The sequence below is a fragment of the Oscarella lobularis genome, chromosome 16, assembly GCF_947507565.1.
Source record: "Oscarella lobularis chromosome 16, ooOscLobu1.1, whole genome shotgun sequence".
In the NCBI taxonomy this organism is placed as follows: domain Eukaryota; kingdom Metazoa; phylum Porifera; class Homoscleromorpha; order Homosclerophorida; family Oscarellidae; genus Oscarella; species Oscarella lobularis.
In genome coordinates, this window is record NC_089190.1 from 1,889,558 (window position 1) to 1,909,904 (window position 20,347).

Genomic DNA, 20,347 nt, shown 5'->3' on the forward strand with positions numbered 1-20,347 from the left:
AATGATGTGGAGAGACACACACTTTAGAATTCCAGACACCGAAACATCAACAGTTCATGCAACATCCTTTCTAAAGAGTTCGTTCAACGTTTTTAGAGTTCAGTCGCCTTGTCTCCGCTGACTTTTCTTCGGTGACATTTCAAGCAGAGCAGATGCCCGTCCAAAGGATAACAGCCGTGGCCTTCTTCCTTTGAACTCAACTTTAATCCACATGCCTCCAATTCAAAAAACATCAATTCAATTAAGGAATATTTAAAGTGCCCGTCCTCAAATCGTACCTCGCACTTGTAGCAATCCAAATGAAAGCTTTTCTCCAGTGCAACAACTCGAAAACTCTCGTTTTCACCCTACAGTACACATCAATTAGCTAACAATCAATATCGTTTAGTCGCATACCTCCTCTGGAACAATGGCTTTTCCACATGCTCCACAACGAGGAGCAAACTTCCTGAGAACAAAAGATACAGAGTTATTAGCGCTAAGCCAGTCCATTCCAATTTACTGGTGAAAATCCGGAAGACAGTAGATCTGATCATCAGCATCAGCAGTGAACGAGACACCGTCAAGGCATTGGCCACACACAGAGCACACAAAGCACTCCGGATGATAATTTTTATCCAGTGCATGCAGAATCTATACATTAATAAATAATCTATTATTTGAGTCAGCCTATATTAAATTAAAAAGTGTACCTTCTCTCTTATAGGCTCGTTGCACTTGGCACACTTCTCCAAAGTGTTAAAATAATCCGTTTCACAATACATCTGATCCCCAAGTCGATAGAACGCCAAATTGACGAGTTCTTTCTCTAATATTCCCAATCAATAGCTAGTTAATTAATTAACGACGCCTTACTGCACTTGACGCAGACGAAACACGAGACGTGGTGCAAGTTTCCCAGGGCCTGGCATCCGTTGTCGGCGCCCATCACTTTTCCATTGCACGTGTGGCACATACCTTAAATCGAATTAGAAATAATTGAATTCCGCGCATTCCTAACAAGAAAAAACCGAAGAAATCCTTTTCGGCGGCAAACTGCATGTTCTGCAATAGGATCGACGTCAATTTGTCGACTTCTTCCGAAGCGGACGGCCCCGACGCCGAATCCGGTTCGTCCTTCGATTTTTCGGCTGGTTTCGTGTGCTGCGGTTCGATGGACACGGATGCCGACGTGTAGACGGTCGGATTGGCACTGTAGCCGGTCGGTAGGGGCGGTCGAGGCGGCGGCGGCGGATCGACGTCTTCGAGCAACTTGTCGACATCCGTGACGGCGAAAGACGGGTTCGACGGCGTCGCTTTCGCTGAGGGGACGAAGGAGAAGAGTCTGGCGACTTCGTCTTCGATTTTCGTTGCCATCAGGGGAGAACAGTCGCGGTTTTAGGGTCAACGTTGATGCGGGACAGTGCGAGTGAGATCACGGAAAGCGGCTCACGTGCATCGTCACGTGTCAAAACATGCTGGTTGCTTTCTTCGGGTTCCTTCTCTGTTTGGCGACCGTTCGGAGCACGATCTCGCCCGAGTCTGACTCGAAACGATCAAAATACGACGAAATGGTCGAAATACCGGGCGGAACGTATCGCATGGGAACCGACGATGAGGAAGGCAGTCGCGACGGCGAAAGCCCCTCGAAAATCGTTCGCGTCGCGCCGTTTCTAATCGACAAATATCCGACGACGAACGCCCAATTTCGCAATTTCGTCCGAAGTCGAAAATACAAGACAGAAGCGGAGGATTTCGGCTGGAGTTTCGTTCTCGAGCCATTCATAGCAGAGGACATCAAGAAAGACATCAAGGAGTCTGTTCCCGTAAGAAGATTAAATAGTTGATATTTAATGTGTTATATTTGATTAAATGGTAAGGGAGCGCCTTGGTGGCTTCCTGTCAAGTTGGCCTATTGGAGACAGGTTCGTAATTGAAATTTCTTTATATTGTTACGCGTGTGGGTGCAGCCTGAGGGACCTGGGTCATCGATCAAGGAGAGAATGAATTATCCCGCTGTGCACATGAGTTGGAATGATGCTAGGGCATACTGTAAGTGGGCGGGTAAGAGATTGCCTACTGAGGAAGAGTGGGAAGTCGCTGCAAGGGGAGGACTCAAGGGTGAGAAGCTAGCTTTGATCTGATTGACTGGGGGTGAGAGCTTCTGACGTTTCAGAGAGAATTTACCCGTGGGGAAATACATTCGAAGAGAAGAGAATGAACATATGGCAGGTATAGACTATACGGTTCATCTCATCACTTTATTTATTACTCCACGTCTATAGGGAAAATTTCCAAAAGAAAATCTGGCAACGGATGGGCACAAGGGAGTAGCTCCAGTGGACGCATTTCCGTCTCAAAATAAACTCGGCAAGCTCAACATCAAACGAATTCTAATAATTTAATCTGCTTCAAGGGATGCACGATATGCTGGGAAACGCATGGGAATGGGTCTCGTCAGAATTCCACGATCCCAGCGGTCGACCGTCGAAGGAAAAGCGCCACGTTCTTCGCGGCGGATCGTACCTAGACTCCGTCGACGGCAGTCACAATCATCGCATCAGAGTCACAACAAGGCAAGAGTGACCAGCAGGAATATATGTCCTTATAAATTTAACTAGGATGGGAAACACGCCTGATTCCGGGTCAGACAACATGACGTTTCGTTGCGCCGAGGACAAGCCGAAAACCAAGACAGAACTCTAGGAAACGCTCATTGCACAGCTACCCTCCTTTTTTTATTAAACACTACGTTTTCAATTGTCTACGTCTATTTTTACTGCACAAAAAACGGGTATAGGGTTTATAGGATTTAGGCGCATCTCGTCGCGTCGATTTGCGTCAAACTGGGGAGCGCGAGTTTGATTTTTCGTCTATATCCGACGTCCGTGGCGATCGGATTTCCAACGAAGTAGACCGTCTCTATGCGCGTCGCGCCCTTGAGCTGATCCACGTCGGAAAACAATTCAATGAAATTGTCATTGAACTAGGAGAGAAATATTCATCATGACACTTCGAAAAATCGATTTTTTTACCCAGAAATCTTCCAAGTTGGTTAGCGTAGTGAGACAGGAGAGTTTTTTGATTTGATTACCGGCTAGATCGAGTGTAGTGAGTCGGGTGAGATTCTCGAGGCCTTCTATGACTTCTATGCCGTTGTGGCTCAAGTAGAGCTCTTCCAAACGGGTTAACGTGGCCAGCCCTTCGAGTTTTACGATACGGTTGCTTTGGAGACTGAGAAGAGTCAGGTTGGGAAGTCCTTCTAGGTTCTACAAAAGGTCTGGGTCATTCTCTGTGGATTTGGAGAGTGGGGTAATTAGTGTACCTGAATTTTTGTGATTTTATTTTTGCCCAAGAAAAGGCTCGTCAAACTGGAAAGGGTGCCCAAGTTTTCAATAGTCTAACGTATAATGTTTTCGCTTGAATTTCACGTCACGTGTAGGCTTACTCGAATTCGATTGGCTCCCAGTTCAAGAACCGTCAATTTAGCCAATTTTTCCAATCCTCGAATTTTCGTTATTTTGTTGCTGACCAGAAAGAGCTTATCCAATTCCGTTTGCTCCTCCAAATTTTCAAGAACTCGAATTCCATTGTAAGACAAATCCAGCAGCCTAAAAATTACGTTTAATCCAGGGTCCTGCCGAGAATTTTTCAGTGTGGGAAGAAGGTCTGGAAAATTGTCCAAGACACTTTTATGAATCGTCTAAGGCAAAATTGTCTTGGACCATTTTAAAAACTGTCTTGGACCATATTTAAAACCCTTTTAAAATCTTGAACGTTTGAACGGGAAGAAGGCAAAGGCATACGGAGAAGGCAAAGGCATAGGGAGAAGGCAAAAGGCATAGGGAGAAGGCAAAAGGCATAGGGAGAAGGCAAAGGCATAGGGAAAAGGCATAGGGAGAAGGCAAAAGGCATAGGGAGAAGGCAAAAGGCATAGGAGAAGGCAAAGGGAATAGGAGAAGGCAAAAGGCATGGGGAGAAGGCAAAAGGCATACTGTAGGAGAAGGCAAAAGGCATACTGTAGGAGAAGGCAAAAGGCATACTGTAGGAGAAGGCAAAAGGCATAGGGAGAAGGCAAACGGCATAACGTTTTAGTAGTGTATGGGTCGGCGATAGGCGAGTGAGGGTCGGGGCCGACCCATGCCGACCCACGTGGGCAGAACCCTGGTTTAATCAATTAATTAAATGTCCAAAGGTTTCTTACGTCAGATTCTTCAGTTTTCCCAAATTTTCAATTCTCATAATGCGATTGTCATAGAGATCAAGATCAGTCAAATTCACCAAGGGATCCAGTTCAGCGAGTTGTCCTATATAATTCTGCCGTAACGATAGAACCTACCACGCCCAAAAAACGTATTATTTAAAAATAAAGTGACGTCTTTCAGTACTTCGAGTTTTTCGAATTGCTCCAACCCGATTTCGGCGAAATCTCGCAATCCTGCGTGCGTCAGATCGATTTCCTACGCAAACTAATTATGATTGATGCTTGAGATGAATGAATTCTCTCTCTTTACTTTCGCTTCGGGGTCGAGATTGAATTTGTCTTCTTTTTCGTCCGAATCCGAGTTTGAATCCGAGTCATGACAATGATGATGATGATGATGCGAGTCTGTTTAGCATTCTAAAACGTGTCGATGATCGAAAGCCTCTTCCTTACGTTCATCGCCGCTTGAAAAGTCTTCAGACGCCATGATTATCCGGGCTTTTTGACTTTATAAAGCATGCGCTAAAAATGAGTACATTCGCAAAAGTTGCGAAAATTTTGTCAGGTAAACCCTCGAAGCGGCGTTCTCATGAATGCGCGTTGGTTGATGATCATCTCCATCTCTTCGGTGGCTGGAATGGATCAAAATGCATTCCCCGTGATGAAATCTGGGTGATGAATGTTCGGGCTGCGGAAAAAAAATGGATCCGTCGTTTGACTAGAGGTCCAACGATTCCTCCACCTTGTTCGGGAGCACGGTGTGTGGTGATCAACGAGATGATCTTCTCGTACGGGGGACGCACAGGCAGGGGTCGTTTACTGGGAATTGTTTATCGTCTGGATCCGAAGAAAATGGAATGGATCAAAGTAGCTACGCCTATCGGAGGAAAGCAACCGCACGAACGCTCATCTTGCTGTTTGTGTGCAATTGGATCGCGATTAATCATGTTTGGGGGATCGAGCACAAAGGTTCTTCATAGCCAACTCCAGTGTGGGGCAATTCAGGAAGGAAAGGGTTGGAGTAATGATATTTATGAGTTTGAATTTGAACCGGGAAATGAAAAAGGTGAGTAGATTCAATTTCAATTGCATCCTGTTGAACTAAAGACTAGGAATGTGGTTGGATTTGGAACTGAGCGGAGCAAGACCAAAACCGCTTCAAGGTGCTGTCATGGCAACCATTGACCAACATCGAGCTTTACTTCATGGAAGTGACATGAAGGAAGAAAGTCATTCTTTTGCAATAAATTTAAAAGAAAAAGTACATTGTTTTAATTATTCAATAATTATAATGATTGAACTGTTAGATTTGGACAATCATTGATTTTAACGTGAAACTATCAGCTAGGTGGGGTCATACAATGTGTCAATTAGTGAAACAAGGATTAGACAAATCAGTTTATCTACTCATTGGCGGCTACATATTTAATGAAGCACATTCTGACTATGTTTACGTTTTGGATGTTGAGAAGTCCATGGCGTATCAGGTTATCACAATGAGATTCTAATGTAATATTACTAATGGTTACTTTAGATGGACGTCAATCCAGAATTGAGAAAGATTTGGTGTCACACATGTCACTGTGTGCCAAACAAAGACACTACAGACGTTTTTGTCTGTGGTGGACAAGATTGGAATTGGAGATTAAAGCCAATTGCTACTTACCTTCGCTTTGGTAAAGCTGATTTTGTGCTTAATAAATTTGATTTTTTTTCTAGACTTTCGAAATGAGTCATATATAAGAATAGAAAGAGAAATTCTTACGTCAAGACTAGCTCACCGTCAGGCAGCAGAACAATCTCCGCAACTTTCACTTGAGGAAGCTGAAAATCATCAGGAGATAGAATGGCGTAGTCGCTTTGAGATGGTACAAGGCGAGTTTGATCGTCTTCAAAGAATACGCTCCGAAGAATTGGACATTTTAACGTCAGTCATTGCTGGGGGTATGGGTATAAAGATTGCATCAAAAATTGCTTTGTTTATTTATAGTAAAGAATTGGAAGCAGCTCAGCATCGTTTTGTAAAACGAGATGAAGAAATCACTGCTATCAGGTTATTTGTGATATTCTTTTGAGTCTAAATGATAGATTGAGAATTTTAGACAACGACTTGCCGCAGTTGAGCAAGAGAATGCCGCCATCAGGTCAAGGTCTACTTCTTGTCTTCTCTGCATTTTTAGAGGGAGGATTTTAAATGTAGGGACGAAATGACGACTCTTGAAGCATCTCGTCAAGAAATGAGACGACGCCTTGACGAATTTGTTGACGTGCTCAGTATCAAGTCTAGCGAAGTTGACGTAACCGAGCAAAAACTCGGATCAGGAGCATTTGCAGGTGAACTAATTGATGTACACGTGTTTTACCTATATAATGATATGACGTTCAGGGGTTTGTGTTGGTCGTTGGCGTGGAATGACAGTTGCCGTCAAAAAATTCCACGAAGTGATCACCAACCCTCACAACGTGGCCCTGTTTCGACGAGAAGTTCTTGTGTGTAGCCGACTCCATCATCCTAATATCATGACCGTATGTGGAGCGGTAATGGAGGAAGGGACTACCTTGCAAATGGTCATGGAATTACTTGAGGGATCCGTCGGCGAAGTCATTGACGCCGCTCACACTTGCGGGTCCTATTTGACCGTAAACGAGCAGCTGTCTATTGCAATGGACGTGACGTCGGCAATAGCATATCTTCATCAGATTCGTCCTAAGCCCTACGTTCACGGCGATATCCGTCCATCAAATATCCTGGTGACAAGAGATATGAAGGTCAAAGTGGGTGACTTGGGAGCTGCTCACATTATTGAGAGCTCTCTCTCCGCTGGCCCACTGAGTGTGCAATATCTCGCTCCAGAAAGGATGCCACGTGCCGACGGCACAGCAGCTTCTAGTGCGTTGCCTAGCGACGTGTACAGCCTGGGCGTGGCATTGATTGAAATCTTCACTGGAGTGAGTCCAATCCCAGAAGATCGAAAAACCCAATTAGCTGCCTTGACTAATCGTCGTGAATTACTTTTGCTCTGCTCTCGCACAATTGGGGAAATTCCAGGCAATCGACCATCAGCACAAGCTTGCTTTGATACTTTGAGAAACGCAAGCGGGAATATTCCGGCGTTCTCTGTGAAGCGGCTGGTAAGGGGAGTATTTGAGGGAAACAGGCATAAAGTAGAACTGCTTGATTTTGATTTTAGCTAAATTTGGTACTAATCTGTAAATAAAGATCACATGACTTATTTACTGCGCGCGCACGGCTCTAAGTTTTAGTGTTTTTGAAGGTGAACGCAAGATGCCAGATCATTTAGGCGGTGATATGCGTCGCGTCAAGGAAGATGGCGACGATAAAGACGCAAAGATTCAAGGTGAGGCTCCTTTTGCGGTTTTCAACGATTGATGTGACGCCTTTCTTCTTTCCACAGCACTGGACGCTGGCGACATAGCATTACTCAAGACATACGTAAGCGAATGACCGATTAAAATGGAAAAATCGCGTTCAAACCCGAGGTTTTTTCTTAGGGAGTCGGCGCCTACACTCGAAACATCAAAAAAATCGAGAAAGACATCGAAGAATCGGTCAAAAAAGTCAACGAACTTATCGGTGCGTTCGTTTCTGTGCAGTTTCGACTGACGTTCGACATTCGTCGCTTAGGAATCAAAGAATCGGATACAGGACTCGCTCCGCCAGCCCTATGGGATCTCCAAGCCGATAAATCGGCGTTGCAGTCGGAGCAGCCACTTCAGGTGGCTCGATGCACGAAAATCATCAATGGGGATTCGGACGAGCCGAGATACATAATCAATGTGAAGCAATTTGCCAAGTTCGTTGTGGAGCTGAGCGATAAAGTGGCTCCAACTGACATAGAGGAAGGAATGAGAGTTGGGTAAGGAGAGGGGAGGATAACGACCAACATATATATGTATTGCCTTTTCTTTTTCTGTAGCGTTGATAGAGACAAGTATCAAATTCATATTCCTTTGCCTCCCAAGATTGATCCATCTGTCACAATGATGCAGGTGCATTGATTCACCGTGAATTTATTTATTTTTATATATAAAGGATGTTGTCTAGGTTGAGGAGAAACCGGACGTGACGTATGCCGACGTTGGCGGATGTAAAGAGCAAATTGAGAAATTGAGGGAAGTCGTCGAAATGCCACTGCTACACGTAACCAAAGCGCCTCCATATCATAATAACTTTTATTAGTTACATGTGATCTAGCCTGAGCGTTTTGTGAATCTTGGCATTGATCCTCCGAAGGGAATTCTCCTCTACGGTCCACCCGGAACGGGAAAGACGCTCTGCGCGCGCGCCGTCGCCAATCGAACGGACGCCTGCTTCATCCGAGTCATCGGATCTGAATTGGTTCAAAAATACGTCGGAGAGGTAGAGCAGAACACGTGCTCATTAATCAATTAAGAATAAAATCAATAATTAATAATCTAGGGTGCACGTATGGTGAGAGAATTGTTTGAAATGGCTCGTACCAAGAAAGCTTGTATAGTCTTCTTCGATGAAATCGACGCTATCGGCGGTTAGCAACCGTAACTATGACTGGAAGCCCTCGATTTTCTTCTCATAGGGACTCGTTTTGATGATGGAGCAGGCGGCGACAACGAAGTCCAAAGGACCATGTTGGAATTGATTAATCAATTAGACGGGTTCGATCCACGCGGCAACATTAAGGTTCTCATGGCAACGAATCGTCCTGACACACTGGATCCGGCTCTCATTCGTCCCGGACGTCTCGATCGACGAGTTGAGTTCTCCCTTCCAGATTTAGAGGCATGTGACCATAGCCACAAGAATCAATATAATAATCGAGTCTTTAAAATTAATTAAGGGACGTGCTCATATATTTAAAATTCACGCTCGGTCTATGAGCGTGGAGAGAGATATTCGCTATGAATTGCTTGCCAGATTGTGCCCCAATAGCACAGGTACCCAAAGGAGATAAATACTCTAAGAATATTTATGCAGACCCCTTCCCCTTTAGGTGCTGAAATTCGAAGTGTTTGCACTGAGGCTGGCATGTTTGCCATTCGCGCCAGAAGAAAGGTAATACTTCCGCGATTTTCTTTTATTTTTCTACCAACTCTCTTGACTATCAGGTGGCCACGGAAAAAGACTTTCTAGAGGCCGTCCAAAAAGTCATCAAAGCCTACGCAAAATTCAGTTCCACACCCAAATACATGACATACAATTAGAAGTCATTTCTATGTTTGTTCTGTTTGCGTAGAGACTATCTTTGTCCAAGTGATCTTGCAAATAAAACGGCTATAGCTCGCGTGACGTCACCGCTACATTCTTTCAGCGCATCGATAGCCGCTTGTCGAGGGAAACCGCTCTTCGTTACTTCGGAGATCTTTTTCTCGTCGATTTGCTGCGATTCTTCCAGAGCTTTGGCTAGCTGAAGATCGTCGGCTTCCTGTAGACTTGCTTGTTTTGCGGCGTCTTCTTGCTCTGCGGGACTCGGTGCAATTCCGCGCGCCGATAGGGGAAGATCCTTTTCAGCGAGAAACGGCGTCTCCGAACCAGTAGTCCCAATTCGAAGAACATTCTTCTTCAAATCAATGCAACACTAAGAAAAAATCAAAACCTATGAGTACAGTACAGTCTAATTGAAATAATTTATACCTGGTGTCTTTTCAGCATGTCCAGACCTAGGAGAAGATCCATGGGCTGATCTTGAAGTATGGAAAACGACGACGTGAGAAAATCGTTTCCGATCTGCATCTGCGCCACGTGCACGCGTCCGATGATCGTCTGCGTTCCGACGCCGCGCGCGATGCCACGAAATCGTCGATCGACCAATCGCATCACGTTGCACAGTTCGGCGCAGCGCGCGCTCATAATCGTCATCTGCGCGCCCGAATCGACGAACGCCTTCAACGGATGTCCGTTCACCTTGACTTCGACGTAGAGCATGATCACCTGACCGAACGTTTCCGGATTAAATTCGATTGCCGATTCCATATTGGCGCGAACATTTTCCGCGCGAATTTCCTCGGCGATCATCTCCTGATTGGACGGATTGAGCGGATCGGCGAAGACCCGTACGCGCTGGCGATTGCGCTCGCTCACTTCGCGTCGTTGGCTTGCGAGCATTTCGCTAAAGCGCGCCAAGTCGCCGCTCAAGAGCGCTTCGGCGAGCGGCGGATTGCGCTCTTTGAGCAACGAGAGTTGGTACGGATTCGATAGGAACATGTGTCGTATCACTTCCGGATCGTCGTCGTCCGGAATCGTTGTACGGGCGTTCGGTGCCGCGACCGCCGAAGTACGGGTGTCATTAGGTGCCGGCACCGAAGACCAGTCGATTGTCGGTGCCGACGCCGTTTCGGCGACTGTGCGACGATTCAGAACGATAAGGTCGCCTTCGCCGATGCCGTATTCCTGCAACGAGCGCTGTTCGTCGTCGAGCGGACGCGATTCGAAGGCGAGCGCGATTGCGTCCGGTTCGAGGTCGCATTCGACGGCGAGAAAGGCGCGAAAGTCTTGAACGGTGATGTCGGGAGTCACGTCCATTGAGAACGTGTTTTCGCCGTCGTAGATTTGGATTTTCATGTCTTGCAAAAAACGTCAAACGGTTATTATTACGGGGTCTCGTCGACGATCACGTGGTGCTTTTTTTTACACGAACGAGCCGCTGTACATTTTCTTTTTTTCGGTGCTGAAAAAATTGTTTCCTAATGGGCAAAGTCGTTTTTTTTTGCTACAGTAGTAGTTTTGACCTTTCCGGTCTAAAATTGTTTTGTTTATGCCAACGTCCCGTATTATATATGCTCGTACATGTATGGCTCACAGGACGTCGATTCGATGCAAGTCGACCGCCTGAAATCGGGTCTTCCGTTCGTTCTAGCCGGCATCATGCGATCGAACGCGTTTCCGAGCGCGCTCCACCGATGGAACACGAACGAAGAAGTCGTTTCGTACTTGATTAGCCAAGAAGATCACAAGGAATGGCTCGTCGACACGATCCCAAACAAGTCAGTCATTTCCAATCGATTTCTCGCCACTCAGACCCTCTCTAAAGGCCCGAACACGGCTCCTTATTTCTCTATCGTCGAGCAAAGGTGACTACCACGCCCACGCCTCATATTTAATACCTCGACTTCTCGTGACAGATCAATAAATTCAAGGGCGACGGTCACGAGTGGAAGAAGCGCGGCGACGGCAAATCGACGCGCGAAGACCACGGGCGACTGAAGATCAACGGCGTGGAAGTAAGAGAGACATATTTTTAGAAGAAACTAGATATCTAAACAGGATACCTAAATATTTTTCTTTCTTTGATTTTCTCGGTGCAAATGCACCCTAACGTTTTATTTATTTGCACACCTGCCTACTCTCAAAGCGCACATAGAGCTATTGTATAGTCAGCACAATCTGTCTGACAGATCGCCTTTCCTCCTATATAGCCACTTACAGAATACTTCTTATGGGTGGTCTAGCTCTGACATATGTTTTTATTTTCTCTTTAGTGTCTCGGTGCACGCTATGCTCATTCGTCCGTTCTGTCGTCGTTTCATCGACGACGCTATTGGCTCTTGCACGACCCGCGCGTCATTCTCGTTCACTATTTGAACGTCGACGAGAGCGACGAGACGACGGGATGTGGATCCGTCTCGTTGCCTAGAATCGTTTCCGTTGCTCCGGACTCTCCGCGACCGCCAACTCTCAACGCCGCCCAGGAGGATTTATTGATCGACGATCGTTGCCCTATTGACGGTGACGTCAGTTCCGCTTTAATTAGCGTCGATTTGCCTGTTCTGTCTCCACTGCACTCGAACGTCGAAATGACTTGCCTATCAGAACTGATGCAATGTCTCGACGAACCAATGGAGGAGAATTTGCCTCTATCCATTGTCGACGTGTCTCCAGAGTGGACATTCACTAAAGTGATAAAATATATATCTAATGCATTTTTTCATTGTTTTGCGCTAGGGCGGGTCTAAGGTGCTAGTCATTGGCTCTTGGCCAGACGGAGAGGCGGATTTTCTCTGTCACTTTGGCGACACAAAGGTAGCAGCAACATTGATACAAACAGGAGTTCTACGCTGCATAGCACCAGGTAAAAGAAAGAGGAAATTTCACAGTACAATCAATAAGGAGATCTTTTTCTTGTTTAGCCCACGAATCCGGTATCGTCCGTCTGCGAGTTTCCTGTGGAAATTCCGTCTCTTCGGAATTCGCTTTCACGTACAAAGAATGCGAGAGTCAGCCACTCATCTCCATCACCCCGTCGAATTGTCAGGGAATCGTCTCCTCGTCGCAATCGCCGCCGCCGCCGCCGCCGCCGTCTTCGTCGTCTCGCACTTGGCTTCCCGATTTGCTGTCGCCCGTTCCGCAGCCGTCGACGCAATTCGCTCATCCCCAATCGTCGAGCGGCGACACGGCGTTCTCGTCGCCCGTCACTTCGCCGATGTCGAGTTATTCGCCTCGATCGACTCTCGGCGATCTGGACGATAATCCGAGCGTCGTCGATTGGTGCGAGTTTCTCGGCGATTCTCCAAATGTCATAGAAAACGATTTTTCGAATCTATCACTTTCCGGTGAGAAAGAAACAATGGACCCCAAGTATCACATATAATGTATAATTAATTAGCAAGGGAACAGCATGAGTTGTATGAAGCAGCGTCGAAAATTCAAACGGCTTTTCGCAAATACGTCGAAAGGCGAGAGAAGAGGGAAAAGGCGGCGGCTGTTAGGATACAGAATTACTATAGGAAATATCGACGGGTAGGCGGGCATTTTTTCGCGCGTTTTTCGCTCCGTAACGAAAGCGATTCTCTTAGAAGAGAATGGAAAAGGCGGCGACTGTTATTCAGAGTCAGTTTAGGACGTATAGGCAGCATCGAAAGTTCAAGCAGAGTCGAGAAGCGGCGACCGTTATACAGCAGTCATTTCGGTAGGGTAGAGCGGTCAAAGATTTATCTTATGATTGATCTCTAGACACTATGCGCAGAGAAAGACCTTTGAAGATTCGTTGAGGTTTTAGAGTGGAGGAATAGAGTATGAATTTTTCTATTTCGAGGCGTTCTCCAGATTGGGAAATTCGCACGATCGGGGAAGCAAAAACGGCTAGAAGACGTCGTGTACATATTTCTTGTATATTTTATTGGGTTACTGTATTTCGATATACGGGCATTTTAGTCAGGTGCTTTTAAATTTTTTCTCGTGTGTGTTTATGCCGTTTCCATGCCAAAAAAGCTCTCGTTTCGCGTTGTCTTTTGGTCGGGAGCCGACGAAGACTATCCCGCTCGGGATCTCGAAGTGCACAGTCCTTTGGCGAAGGGATGGCGTTCGTCGCGGTGCGAAAAAACGGAAAGCGCCTCATTCTAGCGCCTATTCTCGTCGTCCAGGTACTGCATCTATCCGCAGGAAATCATTTTGCAACTCCCAAACCAAGTTCGCATGAGAAAAATCCAAATTCTTGCGCACCAATATCTAATCGGTTCGTAAGGAGACAAAATGAAATATTTTGATATTACCATTCTAAATAGCCACGAAAATCGAAATCTACATCGGCCAGGTTCCTCCCAATTTGCCCTGCACACTCCAAAACGCTCAATTTCAAAGACTCGGCTATATTTCGTTATCGGATAATCAAAAGACGGGTTTCAAGGTTTTTTTTCTATAAGGGGGTGGGTAGTCGAGTGGGAAGCGCTGATAGCTCTAATTAAGGCTCGTGAACTGAAATCGGTTCACATCGACGCCGCTGGTCAATTTGTAAAACTCGTTCTGGGGAAAAATCACGTCAATAGACACAATGTATTTAATCAGGTTAATTAATTAATGAAATGCGCGAAGAATTTTAAACGCATCAGATGTATTTTATTTTGCCAGGTCGGCATTGTAGCAATTAATGTAATAGCCGATGATCCTTCGAGAGAGAGAGCCGACCTGCCGCCTCACTTTAGTCACTACGCAGCTGAAGTAAATCACACATACAAATTAATATTATTGATTCTCACTTTCCCACCAAAAGGAAAGTCTGACAAACATACTGCATTCGTATCTACCCTCCTCGAACGCCGGCAATCAGCCGGTAAACCCCGATCCATTACTGTGGGGAAAAGTGAACAGGTACAGCGGAGCGAGAAAATAGTTCAAAAACATTGATTCTGTACATACAAAGAACCGATGTTCCACCTATGGATGATCTCATGTTTGACATGTACATTGTAAGTGCAGTCTAATTATTAATTAAAAGAAAGGGTCCTAATATTGCGTCATAGGATCCAGAGACGGCGAAGCTGATACGGCAACTAGAAGTGAAAAAGACGGAGGCTGTGCAGGGTAAATTCAAAATATTCACGACTATTTAATTGTCTTGAATTTTGTCTTAGGAGAACGTTATGATTACGCAAAGAAATTGAAGCAAGCGATAGCTGATCTAAGAAAAGTAGCCCTGGTTACTTAGATTATTGATTTATATATAAGCGTGCTTTTGTTTCTATTGGTCGGGGAACGCTTGGCTCGGTATGAGGTAGAAAAACAGAGAGCCGTTGAGAAGGAGGACTATGATACGGCTCAGCTGAAAAAGGTGCATGGGGCGCAGGTTAGGGGATGAAGTTTTTGCAACATTTTTGATAGATTCAGTCAGACGAATTTCGACTTCACGTATATCAGCAATTGGATTTAAATGATTTATTGGAATTGAGAGAGACTCGCGTAAGTCGATCCTGCTTAGTGGCACTACTACAGTACCAATTCTTTTTCTTATTAGCCACAGCATCATCATCATCGTCATCATGAACCAACCCAAATGTGTATGAGGATTCTACTTGAGATTTTTCTCTTCTAGTTCGTTGTTTTCAGCTATAGCTCCTTCTCCTGTGTTTGCCAGACAAGATCTTCAAAAAACGCCTAGTCCCATGCCTCGTTCCTGTTAGTCATCTCATAGAAGACTGCATACCTGTGCATTATTATTTTCCTTTTTATTTCAGCGCCTCGTCTAACTCTTGCACAGACAGTCGACGAGGAGCGAGCATTTCAACGCGAAGAAGATCAACCGAATTTTCACGAACCAGCCATAGCGGACGACAATGCAGACGATCATTCACCGGTAGTGGCAGCAGCAAAGGTAAGAAAGGCCTCCAAGCTTCCGCACAACAATAAATAATAATCTCAGTTTGATGCTAACGACGAACGTCCGCTACCCGCTTTAACCAAAAGGTCCAACCACAGAGAGAAGAACCCACAGTTATTTTAACCCAAGATCGTGCTATAGACCTCACGGTGATGTAATAGACGACTCGGAGAGCCCCAAAAAAGATTTCGGCGTAGCCGAGCCTCTAACGGACAAAGCGTCGAGAGAGGCGAGCGGACCAATAGACGTATTCGGAATGGAAATAGTAAATCAACGAGTAATCTTAATTCAAAATGAAAACGAGGTTGCGTACTAGGTGAAAAACTTATACTCCAAAGTCTATGCCCATCGCGAGGAAGGTCTGTCGGGAATCGACGCCTATTTGATTCATCGCGACGGGCAGCACGATAAAACTGACGTCATGAGGGCGACCGTTTTTATTCTGCGTCGTACGCTCGCCGATCACGTTCATCCCGTGTGGCAGCGAAGTTTGGACGTGCTTCGAACGCTTTTGACGTCATACGCGAAGAAGCACAAGTAGGAGGAGGAGGAGGAGGAGGAGAAAGGGCTGGGGTTTTTTACTTGGTTGATGGGGGTTTAGATTGAGTAAGGAGAGCGTCGGATTTATTATTGACAAGACTCTGCCTCTCGTTCTGGCTAAAGGAGTTGAAACTGTACTAAGATAGTAGAAGGGAATATATTATTGAGGTCGTTTGTCTAGGCGCCTCGGACTAGAGAAATGGCGAAGAAATTTGTTAGGGACATGGCTCAATTTCCACTAGTTAAAGTCGGCTCTTTTTAATATTTAAATAGTCGTTTTTGACGCGATAGTGTCTTTTTTAGTCTCTCAATGTGATTGGTTCACTCTGTGTTGAGCCAGTCAAACTCCAGGTTCGACTTGTTCCTTAGTAGGGAGATCAATTCCAGCGAGAGATTGTTTTACTTAGAGTCCTTGGCGGCTATTCGCGTCTCGTATAGAACTCGTAGAGCTTTTAATCGACGATCTAGGAATAGGAGGCAAAAGGTGAGATAACTTGTAGACGAAGAAAAGAAACGATTAGTACCTAGTCTCTTGTTTTTAGTGGACTGGCAATAGGAAGCATTATGAAGGTAGTGTAGTAGGTGAAGAACGTCGAGGGATCATTTCTCTCTAGTTTCTTCTTCCGGGTTTGGAGCACACGAAAAAGGAAGTTCGAGAGCTTGCTCTTCGACTCATTCTTAAGCTCTATAAGACGGTATATATCAAAATGATGCGTCGTATGACGTATCCTGGAGGGGATTCGTGATCTAGGAGGAGTACAAGACGGGAATTCGATCCCATCTGCCTGAACTGACGGAAGATCTCAAAAAGAAAACGCTCTGGCGTGGTCTTTTTAAAGAATTTGACGTAATAGATGGCAAGGAGACAGAGGAAGATAAACAGGTAAAGTATCAACAATAAAACGAATTTATTTTTAATAAAAATAATTTTTAGGCTGCATTGCGTGTCGAGGAGAAGAAAAAGAAGGCGGAAGTGGATCGCCTGAAGGCTCAGCTTGCTGCCTTAAAAGATATCGCAGCTGGAAAGGCAATGATTGAATAATTAGCGTACTGTTCTGTCTTCATAAATTTCTTCGTTTTCAGGTTGCCACCGGAGACGTCGACCTATCGGCTCTAGGGTACAAATAGTCGCGTACTTGTCTTTGATTTATTATATACGTAGCATTGACGTTGATGCTGAATCTGCGGAAGCAGCCGTTCAGAAACCGAAAGGTATTACAGCGAAAGCAGAACGAAAGCGGAAGGAGAGTCGTCCACCTCCATCAGGTAAGCAGAAGCAATAATCAGTATTTAAAAACTTTTCTACATGTTGTTCTGATTTTATGTAGAGGTGTCTTCAGCCAGGTACACAAGGTCAGATGTATTTGTCTACTCTATATTGTTTCTCAAAGGGAGTGCGTTTTCTGTGGCGAAAAAAACGATTCATTCGACGAGGCTGGCTTGGAGAAACATTTCGTTTCTGATTGTCCGATGCTGCAGCGTTGCGCTCACTGCAATCAGGTGAAGTAGGGGGGCAAAACGAGGAGGGGAAAAGTGCATCTGTACGTTTCTTTGCCAGGTTGTTGAAGTTGCTATGCTGAGAGATCATTGGGTGACGGAGTGCGAAGCGAAGGGAAACTTCAAGGAGTGTGAAACGTGTAAGAAGGCTATTCTGACGTCAGAGTACGAGCAGCACGTGTCGGAGAAAGGCTGCGAGTGTAATTTAGCATAGATCAAGTCCAGTGTTTCTTGTGGAGTTTTTATTGTTGTTGTTGTTGTTGCAGCTTCCAGAGACGGTTCTGTGTATTGTCCTCTTTGTCATAATAGCCTACAGTCGACTGACGAGGTTTCTACGTCGATTTCTCGCCCTCGTTTTTGCTATACTTTGTTTTCTTAGAAATGGCGAGCTCATCTTCTCGCGTGCAAGAAAAACCCACGACGAAAGGCTAACCAAGGTTTTTTCATATACGATATTTGGAGAATTAGGAAGACTTCTCTATTCCAGCTCCAAAACGTCTTGCAGCGGGGAAAACGGGCATTCCAGCGCCTCGAGGGGGCGGAGGACGAACTGCCGCCAAAGGCGTCAGCAAACTCCCACAATTCAAAAAGAAGTAGTTGAAGTTGAATATCGCGTTCGAGTTAACTGTAAAAAATAGAGTTGAATTTCGCGCGTTTTTCGTCGATTAATCACCAATTTGTATTGTCAATAAAGTCGATTTCCTTTTCCAATCCAATAGTTCATCCAGAAATGCCTTCCCAGTTCTCTCTATTTCAATCATGACAAAAAATCAGAGCCCCAAATCAAACGCCGTAAAAATCATGGACTGCCTAATTTTGCTGCCAAGTGCGCACGCGCCAACGCTGCCACGTCTCAACGTTCTCTAACGCGAAAAATCGCCGGTAATGGTAAGTTTTTGACGCGTTAGAATGCTATCCTACCTAACGCAACTTCTCGACAGCCTCTTCGACTCGATGTCAAGGTGAGACCCCGCGCGGGGAGTCCGCTTCCCTTACGAACGCGTGTCGACTATAGCGCATCCTTTCGGCGCGATCCGATCGCGTCAAGTCATCGGACATGCATCCAAACGAACCGTGGATGCTCGTGAGCCTCTACAACGGCAACGTTCACGTATGGAACTACGAATCTCAAGTAAAGAAAGAACAAGGAAACGATATCCACGCCTCTTTCCTAATTCAAATTCTTTCGATAGACGATTGTGAAGACGTTCGAAGTGACGGATCTTCCCGGTACGAAGTCCAGAAATTGGACCTATAAATACGATCGATTATTGATGAATAATTTCAGTGAGAGCCGCTGTGTTTGCCACTCGAAAGAACTGGGTTATCACCGGTTCAGTAAGCCAAATAATTGTCACTACATTCCAATGGTTCATTGGACGGATATAGGACGATATGACCATTCGCGTCTATAATTACAATACTTTGGAAAAAGTTCAAATGTTTGAGGCGCACTCGGATTATCTGCGCTCTCTCGCCGTTCATCCAACGCAACCCTTTCTTCTCTCGAGTAGCGGTACGTATAACGAATCATATAAATTTGATTATTAATAATTGATTTTTTTGAAAGATGATATGCTGATTAAGCTGTGGGATTGGGATAACAAGTGGAAATGCACGCAGGTGTTCGAAGGGCACGCGCACTACGTGATGCAAGTCGTTTTCAATCCAAAAGACAGCAACACGTTCGCAAGTGCCTCTCTAGATCGAACCATCAAGGCAAACGAGAAATAAAGTCCCCAATTATTGATTTTGAAAAGTGCTTTGGTTACTACAGGTGTGGCAGTTGGGCTCATCGACGCCAAATTTCACACTGGAAGGACACAACAAAGTAAAAATTATAGAAAGAGCCCTGTCTTGAATAATAGTATTCGCGGGATCACGGTATTTATCTTCATAGGGCGTCAACTGTGTCGACTATTTCCACGGTGGCGACAAACCGTATATAATTTCCGGAGACGACGATCGGTATGTATCTATGTCTTTTCTCTCGGAGGGTACCAATACGCGCGTGGCTCTATGTAGAATCGCCAAAATTTGGGACTATCAGAACAAAACGTGCATTCACACGCTCGAAGGTCACGGGCAGAATGTCTCAGCCGTCGCCTTCCACCCGAGCCTCCCGATAATTCTAACCGGATCAGAAGACGGTGCGAGAAAATCAAGGATTTTTTTCCATGGATCACGTGTGGGTTATTTTTTTACAGGTACGGTTAGAGTATGGCATGCGAATACGTATCGGCTTGAGACGACGTTGAATTACGGCTTGGAACGCGTTTGGTCGATCAGCTATCTAAAAGGAGGCAACACCGTTGCTATCGGCTACGACGAGGGAAGCATTGTTATCAAATTGGGACGCGAGGAGCCCGCCGTGAGCATGGACAGCAACGGGAAGATTCTGTGGGCGCGGCACAATGAAATACAGCAGGCCAATTTGAAATCGATGGGAGGTTCGACGGCGAAAATAGATAAATATAATTAGTGCAAGTTTTTTTGTTGTTGCAGATAGCGAGCATCAGGACGGCGAACGACTTCCGTTAGCCGTGAAGGATATGGGTGCGTGCGAGATCTATCCCCAAATGATCATGCATAATCCCAATGGAAGGTATGGAATATATACTATTTTTCTTGAGTATCACGTGTCTAGGTTCGTCTGCGTTTGTGGCGACGGCGAGTACATCATTTACACGGCTATGGCGTTGAGAAATAAGAGCTACGGCTCCGCGCAGGAATTTGTCTGGGCCAACGATTCGTCACAGTATGTAGCAGGATACGTATCTATATTATCTGTATTTATCTTTAGATATGCGATACGCGAGGGTTCTACTTCCGTCAAAATTTTCAAAAATTTCAAAGAGAAGAAGTCGTTCAAGCCCGAATATGGCGCAGAAAGTAATTAATTATGTATTCAATACTATAGAACGCGTGCATTCACAATCTCCTGGCGATTGATATCTGCAATCAATCGTCAGGTAAACTGGGATGCTAAAACGAGTTAGGAGAAGAACCAGTACTTGCGTAGCTCCATCAGCTTTGCTAC

General features: G+C 45.3%; 9 protein-coding genes across 9 annotated transcripts; 6 read left to right on the forward strand and 3 right to left on the reverse strand.

The window, feature by feature from the left end:
* Positions 1-2: 2 nt before the first annotated feature.
* LOC136197018 (thyroid receptor-interacting protein 6-like) lies at positions 3-1,412 on the reverse strand. Its single transcript, XM_065986699.1, has 7 exons — positions 1,011-1,412; positions 856-957; positions 693-808; positions 503-633; positions 397-448; positions 279-347; positions 3-215 (listed from the first exon to the last, which is right to left on the reverse strand). The coding sequence occupies exons 1-7, from the start codon at positions 1,354-1,356 to the stop codon at positions 93-95; spliced, it is 939 nt and encodes a 312-aa protein (XP_065842771.1). The 5' UTR covers positions 1,357-1,412; the 3' UTR covers positions 3-92.
* A 21-nt stretch (positions 1,413-1,433) lies between these two features.
* On the forward strand, positions 1,434-2,788 carry LOC136197019 (inactive C-alpha-formylglycine-generating enzyme 2-like). Its single transcript, XM_065986700.1, has 7 exons — positions 1,434-1,805; positions 1,860-1,904; positions 1,950-2,100; positions 2,156-2,211; positions 2,265-2,349; positions 2,396-2,555; positions 2,601-2,788. The coding sequence occupies exons 1-7, from the start codon at positions 1,455-1,457 to the stop codon at positions 2,683-2,685; spliced, it is 933 nt and encodes a 310-aa protein (XP_065842772.1). The 5' UTR covers positions 1,434-1,454; the 3' UTR covers positions 2,686-2,788.
* On the reverse strand, positions 2,681-4,697 carry LOC136197017 (protein phosphatase 1 regulatory subunit 7-like). Its single transcript, XM_065986698.1, has 8 exons — positions 4,637-4,697; positions 4,494-4,588; positions 4,368-4,439; positions 4,184-4,314; positions 3,428-3,590; positions 3,305-3,379; positions 3,015-3,248; positions 2,681-2,965 (listed from the first exon to the last, which is right to left on the reverse strand). The coding sequence occupies exons 1-8, from the start codon at positions 4,668-4,670 to the stop codon at positions 2,792-2,794; spliced, it is 978 nt and encodes a 325-aa protein (XP_065842770.1). The 5' UTR covers positions 4,671-4,697; the 3' UTR covers positions 2,681-2,791.
* Positions 4,698-4,711: 14 nt separating this feature from the next.
* LOC136197001 (uncharacterized) lies at positions 4,712-7,416 on the forward strand. Its single transcript, XM_065986678.1, has 9 exons — positions 4,712-5,249; positions 5,296-5,444; positions 5,491-5,670; positions 5,718-5,859; positions 5,903-6,110; positions 6,174-6,236; positions 6,286-6,327; positions 6,384-6,517; positions 6,570-7,416. Exons 1-9 carry the CDS (start codon positions 4,712-4,714, stop codon positions 7,376-7,378), a joined length of 2,265 nt encoding a protein of 754 aa, XP_065842750.1. The 3' UTR covers positions 7,379-7,416.
* A 16-nt stretch (positions 7,417-7,432) lies between these two features.
* LOC136197010 (26S proteasome regulatory subunit 7) lies at positions 7,433-9,465 on the forward strand. The gene is made up of 12 exons (XM_065986690.1): positions 7,433-7,542; positions 7,600-7,637; positions 7,697-7,778; positions 7,830-8,061; positions 8,122-8,194; positions 8,250-8,345; positions 8,400-8,564; positions 8,625-8,712; positions 8,761-8,963; positions 9,022-9,118; positions 9,175-9,236; positions 9,290-9,465. The coding sequence occupies exons 1-12, from the start codon at positions 7,470-7,472 to the stop codon at positions 9,383-9,385; spliced, it is 1,305 nt and encodes a 434-aa protein (XP_065842762.1). The 5' UTR covers positions 7,433-7,469; the 3' UTR covers positions 9,386-9,465.
* LOC136197011 (protein DDI1 homolog 2-like) lies at positions 9,249-10,779 on the reverse strand. Its single transcript, XM_065986691.1, has 2 exons — positions 9,816-10,779; positions 9,249-9,759 (listed from the first exon to the last, which is right to left on the reverse strand). Exons 1-2 carry the CDS (start codon positions 10,740-10,742, stop codon positions 9,421-9,423), a joined length of 1,266 nt encoding a protein of 421 aa, XP_065842763.1. The 5' UTR covers positions 10,743-10,779; the 3' UTR covers positions 9,249-9,420.
* A 195-nt stretch (positions 10,780-10,974) lies between these two features.
* On the forward strand, positions 10,975-13,346 carry LOC136196528 (uncharacterized). The gene is made up of 10 exons (XM_065986089.1): positions 10,975-11,164; positions 11,212-11,251; positions 11,303-11,401; positions 11,660-12,076; positions 12,123-12,249; positions 12,308-12,730; positions 12,784-12,917; positions 12,974-13,086; positions 13,131-13,169; positions 13,224-13,346. The coding sequence occupies exons 1-10, from the start codon at positions 10,995-10,997 to the stop codon at positions 13,261-13,263; spliced, it is 1,602 nt and encodes a 533-aa protein (XP_065842161.1). The 5' UTR covers positions 10,975-10,994; the 3' UTR covers positions 13,264-13,346.
* Positions 13,347-13,365: 19 nt separating this feature from the next.
* On the forward strand, positions 13,366-18,011 carry LOC136196527 (centrosomal protein of 104 kDa-like). The gene is given in 32 exon segments (XM_065986088.1): positions 13,366-13,489; positions 13,541-13,632; positions 13,682-13,803; positions 13,863-13,961; positions 14,025-14,114; positions 14,167-14,264; positions 14,317-14,362; positions 14,417-14,477; positions 14,528-14,724; positions 14,775-14,852; positions 14,908-14,950; positions 15,000-15,068; positions 15,128-15,264; positions 15,313-15,356; positions 15,412-15,535; positions 15,587-15,807; positions 15,872-15,944; positions 15,992-16,057; positions 16,114-16,161; positions 16,218-16,294; positions 16,353-16,380; positions 16,425-16,505; positions 16,562-16,693; positions 16,745-16,837; positions 16,894-16,928; positions 16,973-17,076; positions 17,139-17,154; positions 17,202-17,310; positions 17,369-17,507; positions 17,574-17,635; positions 17,687-17,744; positions 17,795-18,011. Coding segments are annotated over 32 exon segments (2,865 nt in total). The 5' UTR covers positions 13,366-13,376; the 3' UTR covers positions 17,905-18,011.
* Positions 18,012-18,138: 127 nt separating this feature from the next.
* Positions 18,139-20,207, forward strand: LOC136196931 (coatomer subunit beta'-like). Its single transcript, XM_065986589.1, has 14 exons — positions 18,139-18,195; positions 18,249-18,269; positions 18,323-18,439; positions 18,501-18,537; positions 18,596-18,645; positions 18,697-18,823; positions 18,878-19,026; positions 19,085-19,138; positions 19,208-19,275; positions 19,333-19,457; positions 19,515-19,757; positions 19,813-19,912; positions 19,955-20,065; positions 20,111-20,207. Exons 1-14 carry the CDS (start codon positions 18,193-18,195, stop codon positions 20,205-20,207), a joined length of 1,302 nt encoding a protein of 433 aa, XP_065842661.1. The 5' UTR covers positions 18,139-18,192.
* The last annotated feature ends 140 nt before the right edge of the window (positions 20,208-20,347 follow it).